Source organism: Crinia signifera, chromosome 3 (assembly GCF_055691185.1).
Source record: "Crinia signifera chromosome 3, ASM5569118v1, whole genome shotgun sequence".
NCBI classification, from domain to species: Eukaryota; Metazoa; Chordata; class Amphibia; order Anura; family Myobatrachidae; genus Crinia; species Crinia signifera.
Window position 1 is genome coordinate 123,679,680 of NC_139219.1, and position 12,345 is coordinate 123,692,024.

General features: G+C 41.6%; 1 protein-coding gene across 1 annotated transcript in view; it reads right to left on the minus strand.

The window, feature by feature from the left end:
- The window catches only part of LOC146062908 (protein unc-93 homolog A-like), a 41,061-nt gene extending 30,521 nt beyond the window's left edge, over window positions 1-10,540 (minus strand). Inside the window, exons 1-3 of the mRNA XM_083174917.1 lie at window positions 10,451-10,540; window positions 8,635-8,816; window positions 6,390-6,619 (exon numbers count right to left, since the gene is read on the minus strand). Of these exons, the coding sequence (XP_083031043.1) occupies window positions 6,390-6,619; window positions 8,635-8,816; window positions 10,451-10,540 (502 nt within the window). The remainder of the gene's footprint in view (window positions 1-6,389; window positions 6,620-8,634; window positions 8,817-10,450) is intronic.
- Between the last annotated feature and the right edge of the window lie 1,805 nt (window positions 10,541-12,345).

Sequence of the window (12,345 nt, forward strand, 5' to 3'; positions counted from 1 at the left end):
AAAAATTTTGAGCCAGAACTGCATTTTTGTGTAAAAAATGTAATTTTTCATTTTCACAGCCCAGTTGTACCACAATTGGTGAAACCCCTGGGGGTTTGAAATGTACACTATACCCCTAGATGAATTCCCTGAGGGGTGTAGTTTGCAAAATGGGGTCACTTGTGGGGGGGTTCCACTGTATTGGTGCTTCGGGGGTCTTGCTAATGCGACATAGCACCCACCATTCATTCCACCAGAATCTGTGCTGCAAAATCCAAATATCACTCCTTCCCTTCTGAGTCCTGCCATGCACCCAAATGGTATTTTTTGGTCACATATGAGGCATTGCCGTACTCGGGAGAAATTGGGGCACAGATTTTGGGGTGCTTTGTCTCCTTCATTCCTTGTGAAAATGAAAAATTTTGAGCCAGAACTGCATTTTTGTGTAAAAAATGTAATTTTTCATTTTCACAGCCCAGTTGTACCACAATTGGTGAAACCCCTGGGGGTTTGAAATGTACACTATACCCCTAGATGAATTCCCTGAGGGGTGTAGTTTGCAAAATGGGGTCACTTGTGGGGGGGTTCCACTGTATTGGTGCTTCGGGGGTCTTGCTAATGCGACATAGCACCCACCATTCATTCCACCAGAATCTGTGCTGCAAAATCCAAATATCACTCCTTCCCTTCTGAGTCCTGCCATGCACCCAAATGGTATTTTTTGGTCACATATGAGGCATTGCCGTACTCGGGAGAAATTGGGGCACAGATTTTGGGGTGCTTTGTCTCCTTCATTCCTTGTGAAAATGAAAAATTTTGAGCCAGAACTGCATTTTTGTGTAAAAAATGTAATTTTTCATTTTCACAGCCCAGGTGTACCAAAATTGGTGAAACCCCTGGGGGTTTGAAATGTACACTATACCCCTAGATGAATTCCCTGAGGGGTGTAGTTTGCAAAATGGGGTCACTTGTGGGGGGGGGGGTTCCACTGTATTGGTGCTTCGGGGGTCTTGCTAATGCGACATAGCACCCACCATTCATTCCACCAGAATCTGTGCTGCAAAATCCAAATATCACTCCTTCCCTTCTGAGTCCTGCCATTTTTTGGTCACATATGAGGCATTGCCGTACTCGGGAGAAATTGGGGCACAGATTTTGGGGTGCTTTGTCTCCTTCATTCCTTGTGAAAATGAAAAATTTTGAGCCAGAACTGCATTTTTGTGTAAAAAAATGTAATTTTTCATTTTCACAGCCCAGTTGTACCAAAATTGGTGAAACCCCTGGGGGTTTGAAATGTACACTATACCCCTAGATGAATTCCCTGAGGGGTGTAGTTTGCAAAATGGGGTCACTTGTGGGGGGGTTCCACTGTATTGGTGCTTCGGGGGTCTTGCTAATGCGACATAGCACCCACCATTCATTCCACCAGAATGTGTGCTGCAAAATCCAAATATCACTCCTTCCCTTCTGAGTCCTGCCATGCACCCAAATGGTATTTTTTGGTCACATATGAGGCATTGCCGTACTCGGGAGAAATTGGGGCACAGATTTTGGGGTGCTTTGTCTCCTTCATTCCTTGTGAAAATGAAAAATTTTGAGCCAGAACTGCATTTTTGTGTAAAAAATTTAATTTTTCATTTTCACAGCCCAGTTGTACCACAATTGGTGAAACCCCTGGGGGTTTGAAATGTACACTATACCCCTAGATGAATTCCCTGAGGGGTGTAGTTTGCAAAATGGGGTCACTTGTGGGGGGGTTCCACTGTATTGGTGCTTCGGGGGTCTTGCTAATGCGACATAGCACCCACCATTCATTCCACCAGAATGTGTGCTGCAAAATCCAAATATCACTCCTTCCCTTCTGAGTCCTGCCATGCACCCAAATGGTATTTTTTGGTCACATATGAGGCATTGCCGTACTCGGGAGAAATTGGGGCACAGATTTTGGGGTGCTTTGTCTCCTTCATTCCTTGTGAAAATGAAAAATTTTGAGCCAGAACTGCATTTTTGTGTAAAAAATGTAATTTTTCATTTTCACAGCCCAGTTGTACCACAATTGGTGAAACCCCTGGGGGTTTGAAATGTACACTATACCCCTAGATGAATTCCCTGAGGGGTGTAGTTTGCAAAATGGGGTCACTTGTGGGGGGGTTCCACTGTATTGGTGCTTCGGGGGTCTTGCTAATGCGACATAGCACCCACCATTCATTCCACCAGAATCTGTGCTGCAAAATCCAAATATCACTCCTTCCCTTCTGAGTCCTGCCATGCACCCAAATGGTATTTTTTGGTCACATATGAGGCATTGCCGTACTCGGGAGAAATTGGGGCACAGATTTTGGGGTGCTTTGTCTCCTTCATTCCTTGTGAAAATGAAAAATTTTGAGCCAGAACTGCATTTTTGTGTAAAAAATGTAATTTTTCATTTTCACAGCCCAGGTGTACCAAAATTGGTGAAACCCCTGGGGGTTTGAAATGTACACTATACCCCTAGATGAATTCCCTGAGGGGTGTAGTTTGCAAAATGGGGTCACTTGTGGGGAAGGGGGGTTCCACTGTATTGGTGCTTCGGGGGTCTTGCTAATGCGACATAGCACCCACCATTCATTCCACCAGAATCTGTGCTGCAAAATCCAAATATCACTCCTTCCCTTCTGAGTCCTGCCATTTTTTGGTCACATATGAGGCATTGCCGTACTCGGGAGAAATTGGGGCACAGATTTTGGGGTGCTTTGTCTCCTTCATTCCTTGTGAAAATGAAAAATTTTGAGCCAGAACTGCATTTTTGTGTAAAAAAATGTAATTTTTCATTTTCACAGCCCAGTTGTACCAAAATTGGTGAAACCCCTGGGGGTTTGAAATGTACACTATACCCCTAGATGAATTCCCTGAGGGGTGTAGTTTGCAAAATGGGGTCACTTGTGGGGGGGTTCCACTGTATTGGTGCTTCGGGGGTCTTGCTAATGCGACATAGCACCCACCATTCATTCCACCAGAATGTGTGCTGCAAAATCCAAATATCACTCCTTCCCTTCTGAGTCCTGCCATGCACCCAAATGGTATTTTTTGGTCACATATGAGGCATTGCCGTACTCGGGAGAAATTGGGGCACAGATTTTGGGGTGCTTTGTCTCCTTCATTCCTTGTGAAAATGAAAAATTTTGAGCCAGAACTGCATTTTTGTGTAAAAAATGTAATTTTTCATTTTCACAGCCCAGTTGTACCACAATTGGTGAAACCCCTGGGGGTTTGAAATGTACACTATACCCCTAGATGAATTCCCTGAGGGGTGTAGTTTGCAAAATGGGGTCACTTGTGGGGGGGTTCCACTGTATTGGTGCTTCGGGGGTCTTGCTAATGCGGCATAGCACCCACCTTTCATTCCACCAGAATGTGTGCTGCAAAATCCAAATATCACTCCTTCCCTTCTGAGTCCTGCCATGCACCCAAATGGTATTTTTTGGTCACATATGAGGCATTGCCGTACTCGGGAGAAATTGGGGCACAGATTTTGGGGTACTTTGTCTCCTTCATTCCTTGTGAAAATGAAAAATTTTGAGCCAGAACTGCATTTTTGTGTAAAAAATGTAATTTTTAATTTTCACATTCCCTGAGGGGTGTATTTTGCAAAATGGGGTCACTTGTGGGGGGGTTCCTAACTTTTAGCATCTTATGGTGCCTAGAAACCTACATGGTGCCTAAAAAATAATCTCATAAAAAGGAGGCTCCAAAATCAAGTAGGTGCTCCTTCTATTATGAAGCCTGTGGTTTGGTCAACGTGCACACTAGGGCCACATATAGGATATTTATGAAAACAAAAGAATTGGGGGAATCAATTTTTAGTCACATTTCTCTAGTAAAATCTACTGTGTTCCTTAGAAAAATGTATTAAAATTGAACATCTGCAAAAAAAATGAAGTTTTGAAATTTCACCTACACTTTGTTTTAATTCCTGTGAAACACCTAAAGGGTTAACAAACTTCCAAAATGCTGTTTTGAATACTGTGAGGGGTGCAGTTTTTGAAATGCCATCATTTATGGGGGTGTCTCACATACAAGTCCCTCAAAGTCACATCAGAACTGAACTGGTCCCTAAAAAAAATCAGTGTTTGAAATTTTCTTGAAAATTTGAGAATTTGCTATTCATATTTTAAGCCTCCTAGTGTCCAAAAAAATTAAAAGGAGGTTGAAATAATGATGGAAACATAAAGTATACATATGGTCTATGTTAGTTATTAACTATTTTGAGTGGTATGATTATTTGTCTCACAAGCAGAAAATTTAACATTTTGCAAATTGCAAAATTTTCAATTTTTTTACGACATTTTGGTATTTTTCACAAAAAAACACAGACTTTATCGACCAAAATTTACCACTAACTTGAAGTACAATATGTCACGAGAAAACAAACTCAAAATCACTGGGATAAGTAAAAGCAAAAAAAAGTTATCCCCACTTAAGTGATACATGTCAGATTTGAAAAAAAGGGCTCTGTCAGGAAGGCAAAAACAGGCTGCGTCGGTAAGGGGTTAATTGGTATTAATAAATAAGTGTATTTTACCCTTCAATCTTGATTCACTCATTTAATTTTGAGCGCTGCTATTACCTTGTGTTTTTACAAACAGGAACAGAGCATTTTGAACCCAATTCAGACCTGATTGCTGGGCTGTGAGTTTTCGGAGCCTAGTGATCAGGTAAATGCCACCCTATGCCACCCCGCAAAAGTGAAATCTCACCCATGTGCATGGCTGCAAAAGATCACAGCTGTTTGAAGAGGGGAAAGGAATTTGACCATCAAATGAAGTCACCCCTCATCTCCATGTGCAGCACGCCTAAGCTGACTTACTGGGCTCTGCAGTGGCTGTGGGGATATCAGGACCGCCGATGACTTCAGCGTCCCTCCCTCCCAAGTACCAAGTGTCATCTGCATTTTCTGGGGCACTGACCAGATAACTCTGCTGGCTTCGAAGTTGCAATCCAGCAATTGGGTCTGAATCGGGACCTTTTTTCCTCCTGGAATGGGCCATGTTGAGGACAAAACTGCCCCTTGGAACAGGAGGACCAGGATAGTATAGAAGAGAGAGAAATATAGGCGAGTGCTGAAAAGTGTACATGCTGCTCGTCCTACTCAAGATAGAGTAGCAACCTGTAATACCACTGTCATAAAATAAGAAGCACCAGGGCCAGTAATAGGAAAAGGATGTGACCAATGCTCAACAACAACCTTCAAAGAAGGTAAACGTATAAAGTGCCATTAGGAAGTTACAATTAATTCTCCAGTGAGAATGGGGATGTAGACCAGTGGCGGAGCTTGTGGGTTGTGGGCCGAGGTGCAAAAATATAGTTTATGCCCCCTCTTCTACCCCAACCCAGGTTTACAATATGAAACACTGCAGTGGGTGACAGTGAGGGGAAGAGGGTGACAGTGTAAGGCAGGGGAGGTAAAATGTGTCAGGGAAAAAGAGTGGGTGACAGGTGAAGACTGGGTGATGAGTACAAGCACAATGTCCTGCGTGGTGCGAACAACGGGTCATGTACCTTGGTGGAGGCAGGACCACAGTGGTTTCTGCTCTGTCTGTGACAGGCCCTCTACCCCATGGCTTTCCTCAGTTTGGCACTCGGGCAGACATACTCTGACAGTGCCAATTACCCCGGTTGTGAGCTGCCTTTACTTCACAGACAGAAGTGAACCAGAAAAAACTGTACAACCATCTGATAATTAGAGGCAGAATGTGACTGATCATCATTGCTCATAAGTGGCAGGACTCCTCTATCAGTCCGAAACACAGGTAAGGGCCAGGTCTCTCAGGCAGTAAGCCCCCCCTGCTCCCTGAACTGGCCCATTCATTCAACATTGCTGAAAATGTTCTTGGGGAGGTCCCAGGGGATAACTTACTGCTGGTTTAGGCAGAAATGGGCCCCTTATGCTGTGTACACATGGTTCGATTTAGTGTCATTTTCAATTTGATTTGGACTAAATAGTCCAATTTGAATCGAATATGACACTGAATCAAACAGTGTTAGCTACATTCGATGCAGATTTAATCTTGATGCGCGGCCTGAAGCATCGAGATCGAAAGAAGAAATAAACTTGCCAGCACATCTATTTCTGCTCCGATCTGCTAGATCAAAAGAGTGCAATGCTGCTCAATGCAGCATCTTCCCACGCGCCGTCCCTCCCTCCTGGTCGGCACCTGTGTGTACACATAATTATTCCTCAGGGGCCCCAATGCAATGCACCTGCTGCACCATTGATAGTTCCGCCTCTACTGGAGACGGTATGTAAGGGAAAAGGAAATTAATACAAGCAAAAGGGACTATCAGATAATATTATGCATTCAGGTCTGCTCTTCTTGTGAATTTATTGAATAATATTTTAAATATAATATATATAAGATATTTTTACTTACCTGCATTTGGTGTTAAGTTAAATACCAAAGAAGAGATAAGATTTCCCCAAACACGACATGTTTGAACAATTAGAAAAAAATAACCAAAATACTGGTTCACAACATCTTTTGGTGTTTGGCCACATGTTTCTGCATTTCTATTTCCGGTTATTGTAATATAAGTGCTTTTGCTGGCCCAGAGTGGCCCTCCTCCTATTCCAACAAGTATAGAGGAAATGATCAGTGTTGGCCTGTAAAAATACACACACACCTTTAAAAAAGCTTTGGATATTATTACCATTGTGACATGCATAAAACTTAAGAATCTAAATCCGTTTTTAAATATATACCAATATATTTAAACATGTATACACTACTATATAAACCAAAATAAGACATCTCAAAAACTTATGTCTATCTTACATTTGTACTTGCTGATTAATATCTCTGAATTTAAAAGGTGTATGTTCAATAGTTCTAAAATGTACTACACATTTAAGTTTTGTTCATATGCAGTGCAATGGTTTGGGCCAGTTCACATTGGGGGTTATTCTAGTCCATTCTTTCTGACAAAATCCTTCTTAGATGGACAAAACCATGTGCACTGCGGGTGGGGCAGATGTAACTTGTGCAGAGAGAATTAGATTTGGGTGGGGTTTTTCTTCAAAGTGAGATCTATATTGAAGTGTAAAATCATGCAGTCAGTATTTTCCCTGCACAGAAACAAAATAACTCACCCAAATCTAATTCTGTCTGCACATGTTTCATCTGCCCCCCTGCAGTGCACATGGTTTTGTCCATCTAAGAAGGATTTTGTCAGAAAGAATGAACTAGAATAAACCCCATTGTGTTCTTCGTATGTCATACTGTAGTCAAACCATCATTTAACAGGTGAAGTCCACCAAAACAGGGGCCAGATGCAAGCTTAAAAAAGTGATAAAATGGAGAGGGTAAACAACCAGCCAATCAGCTCCTGCCTGGCATTTTTCAAACCCAGCCTCTGGCATGGCAGTTAGGAGCGGATTGGCTGATAGTTTATCCTTATCCATTTTTTCACTATTTGAAGCTTAGTGCATTTGGCCCCAGGTCGCAACTGCTCCATTTTTTAAAATTTAAACTGATGTCATACATTATATTTATATAATTACAATTTTAAATCCGAGAATAATGAAAGGGCTTCCAGGAGCAACCTCCATTAATTGGATAAAGCCTGAGTAGATGTTACCTGCTCAGTATAATAACCCAATGTAGATATATTTTGTAAGCATGAAGTAATGTTAAAAATAAAACTGCCAACTCTACCACTGTATAACCTGAGGATAATTTCCACTATGAGACAATGAAGACCAAATAACTTGGGCTTCTCCTGCTACGGTAAAAACCGCTCCAGTCTGGACAGACTGGGTTGATCCTCTTTATAGCAGGGAAGCAAATAAGTGGGCTTCACTGTGTTATTAGCTGCTCTGACTATCACAAGATATTTGCCAAAAGCTGGACAATCACAATGTGGCCACTAGTCGTAAGCAGGTAGAAGTGACATCCCATGGGGGGAGAAAGAGATAGCGGAGTAGTTAACCAAAATAATCAATCTGCTTCTGTCATTTACATAGCACAGTTTTCAAAATTACAGAAGCTGATTGGTTGCTTTGGGCACCTACTGCACTTTATCTCACTCCGGTACTTTATTCCTTGCCCCTATTATTTATTTTATTACCAATTGGACAGCAAAGGAAAACGATTTACCACTGAATTATAAGCAACAAGAAAACAAGACCTTTCATTATATACAGCGGTGAACAATGTATTTTGGGTGAGATTACGTTACATATAATCTTATTTTTTTAAATTTACTTTATTGTGTAAAGAACAATGATTTTAGGGAGTCTTTAGGATTTTGTCATGTATAATGATATGGTGAACCATCTGTAACTATGTTTAATCTAGCATGCTATGAGTGATCTCTTAAATTACAACCCACAACAAACAAAACTGAATCACTATATGCAACGTAGCTACATGGTGACATTTCATGGTTCATACTCTCAATTATCTGTTTTTGGAATTTCTGCATTTGTTAACTTTTATTCAGACGCCGATTGGCAGGATTTTTGCAAGGCATTCACAGACTTGCACGGGTGGGTTTTCACTCTGAGTAGCAGATATCTGATCTGCTACATTGATCACCAGAGATCTGGTCCGAATAACTCCCATTGTTCAATGTAATTCAGATATTATTATTTTCATATAATATGTGTAAAATATTTACCAGCTTGAATAAAAATTGCAAAGACTGTAGGAAATGAAGCAAAACATAGATGCAACAATGGTCCATTTGCAGCCAATTTTCTTAATTAGTAGAGGAGGGAGGAATAATGAAGAGAGACTGAGGGTCACATACATCACACTTAGCGAAGCAACGCCAAGTCCTTCAATCTGATTCATGCTACTCTGTATGAGAAAATAAGCAGAATGTTAAAGATAATAAAGCTATGAGAACAAAACATGTTTGAAAACTTTTAGTTTTTAAGTTTTTAAGTTTTTTTGAATACTCTTGTTTATGTTTTAGAATTGTTTGTAATTCCTAAATGTTTCAGCGATTCAAATAGATTTGAATACAAAAATTCAAATATGCTCTGGGTGCAGGGTGCTATAGTGATCAATATTGTTAGTGTTATGTTGTCAATGTTTATAAATTATAGCTATGTGCCAACTATAGCTTTATTTCTTATTAAAATTCAATTTGAACATATATTAAATATAATAAAATTATCCAATAAACCCTTTTTCCTACTGCCATTCTAATCAGTTATTTAAGTATTATGATGCTTTCGCTGCTTTCTAGTCATTATTACATAATAATTATGGTATACAGTACAATGCATAACACAACATGTCAGCTGTCATTTTAATTTCATGAAAATTAGAAGTGGTAACAGCCCAAGGGAAGAGTCAAACACGCCTCATTTGGATGTGTGTGACAAAGCGTGTTCCTTTTATGTTACACTTTCTAAATTACAGGACACTACATGTAAACGTACAATGTGTTGCATGCTGCACATGATTCAATTGCTTTTCCATTTATAATTATGATGCTTCCTCAAAATCAAAAATGTAGGTCTTTATCCAAAACTATAAAGATATATGAGGCATGCGGAGGTGTTATGACTCCAAATACTTGATGCATCATTATGTATCAGAGAGGAAGCTTGTTAGTAAATGATTGCACTGAAATAATGCAGTGATGGTTTCCACACCTTCATGGACGTAATGAGTGAAGCTTTATTATGGTAATCATAAACCCAGGATACGTTATGATCAAGGTGCTTGTAACTTGTGGTGTGGTTGATTTCTATTAATCAGCTCTCGAATTACATGTCATACTTGCACAGCATTGATTAATGAAACAAAGTAATGTGGTCATGATGTAGTATAGTTAGGTGAGCAGTCCATTTTACCAGGTAATTCCACATTTGGATTACCTGATATTTAGCCAGCCCCCTAAATGGGGAAATCCATAAGCTATATGGACCTTTATTGATCTTCCAGTCCCACTGCACAGAATGCCGGCTTTCCTGGCACTTTGGCAGGGGGCGGGGCTAAAATGACAAATTGCAGAATTTCATGTTATTTTAGCCCCACCTCCTCTCCACCATTTAGCTGGGATGGGGTGGGGCTTAGTGGCAGCAGTGTCCATCCACGAGCTGCACAAGAGTCTCCTCTCTGGGATTTTCCCAGAGAGGAGCCCAATAATATCCATTCATTTTATCTCAGTTCGAATCTTAGTACATAGATCCCACAGACTGAGTGTACCACATCTGTCTGCATGCTACCAGATATGGCATCCAAAGGAAAGTGATAATAGCATTCATGGAGGTAGACATTAACCATAAGACTTCATGTTTTACATTTACTAATTATTTCCTGCTTAAATTATTTAAGAAGTTATAAATGTAGAAACTCCTTCCAGTATCTCATTTTAAGCATTAGAAACATATATTCACAATATGATTTTCAACAATGCATAGCATGGGCTGCAAAGGATAAACAAACAAACAAACAAACAAACAAAATGTGCACCTTACCTGCAGAGTCTGAAGCCCCATATATGCAGTGTATAAAAGTAATATTCCAAATGATAGAACAAGGATATTTTTGAGATTTGAACATTGCATCCTTTATCTCCTTATTTCTTGAGGGTATGTGGGTAATCTAAGTATGTAAGTAACAGTGAAGTGTTACAGTGATTTTATTTAACAATTGCAATTTATGAGACATATTGCATAAACATATACATAGGTGCATGCGCACATTCTGCTTTTTCATGTTTACACCTGCGCTAGTTGCTTTGCACAACATTTTGCTAGCTTGCAGTGTGTAATCATGTCCAGGAAAGTCATGAAAAGGTAAATTGTCAATGCAAAATACTGCCTTTTACCACAAACTATTTTTTCTTCTTCTAAAATACTGGCTTGTTTTGTGTCTCAGTGAAAAGAAAACCCCATCAAGCTGAAATGTAGTAGTGTTACCGACAAAGCAATGCTTGCCATTTATGTGCCATTCACCAGACCTTCTTGGGTTACCGTTATTTGGAACAGGTTTCTTGCAGCTGCTGTGCTCTGTACGCTATCCTTTCGCCAAGCAAGCTGGCATCAAAGGTGCCGATTTATGTTTTTGCTGGTGGGTGCTCAAGCCAAAAATATAGAGGAGTGGCTTCATGGGCAAGGTGGGTGGCCACAAAATAATACCAATTTATATTACGGAGCACAGTTGTCTCCAATATTCAAATTACGGCAACAGAGTTCCACATACATAAATGCCCCCACAGTGCAGGTACATAAATGCCCCCACAGTGCAGGTACATAAATGCCCCCACAGTGCAGGTACATAAATGCCCCGGCATACTGTTTCCCAGGTGGCAATGTGGGTGCTGCAGCTGCAAATTAGCAAGTTAATATGGCGGCCCAGCAGCGGGACTCGGGCCCGTGGGTGCTCATCAATTTCTGTGGGTGCTCGGGCCCTTGAGCACCCACAGAATCGGCACCTATGGCTGGCATGAATACCCATATTCATTTAATTTTGATGGGAAGACAAAATTACAGTACAGGACAGAGCAACGTAGATAAGTACACTGAACAAGTTACACTTACCCAATCTGGCGATATATCAGACCTATTTTGTGCCAACAGCCCACACTAACAGCCACGTATTTACAATGTTTCTGCTGACTAACTTAGCTATTCTTGCTTAACAAGCTCACACCAGCAGCTTTCTATCAAATCCTGCAGCTGGCTGGATAGCAGTAAGGCAGGGACCTACAGACCCTGCACAATAAACCTATAACTGGTTATACTATCCCCTAAAACCACGATCTGCCTCTCCATATGTGACCTATGATTCAAATCCCCCAAGAATAGCTTACCTGCACATTGGTACAATTATTGGGGATATATGAGGCAGGGCCCGCGCTACCCACTCAGCAGCTCCTGCAAAGCAGGGAGGCGCCATGCTGAAAATGCGCTGTCTCCCTCCCTGCTCTGATAAAGCTGCCTCAGCCCTCACTGTCACTGCCTCCTGCACGCTGCCCGCAGCACCTGTCTAACAGCGGGCGGCAGTATGGAGAGGCTGAGCAGCTCCCTGCACCGCGCACACACTGTCCTCCTCCTGCGACCTGCCCTCTCTTCCTCACGGACACTTGCGATGAGGCATGTAGCACTGTCTGTGAATGCCTGGATGACATGTCATGTCCGGACCCGCCCCCTACCCATTGCTCCCTGCACCTGTCAGCTGTCAATCAAATGACGAACAGGCAGCAGCGCCGCCTCCCCTTCCTTCCCTCTTCTCAGTGTGCTGTGCCGGTGCCGCTGCCAGTCCTCAACACTCCGCCCCCCTCTATCTCCTCCCCTCTTCTTCCATCTCCTCCTTCTCTCCCCTCCTTTCCCCCTCAGTCACGAGTGCTGCACATACTTTTTGTACTGCT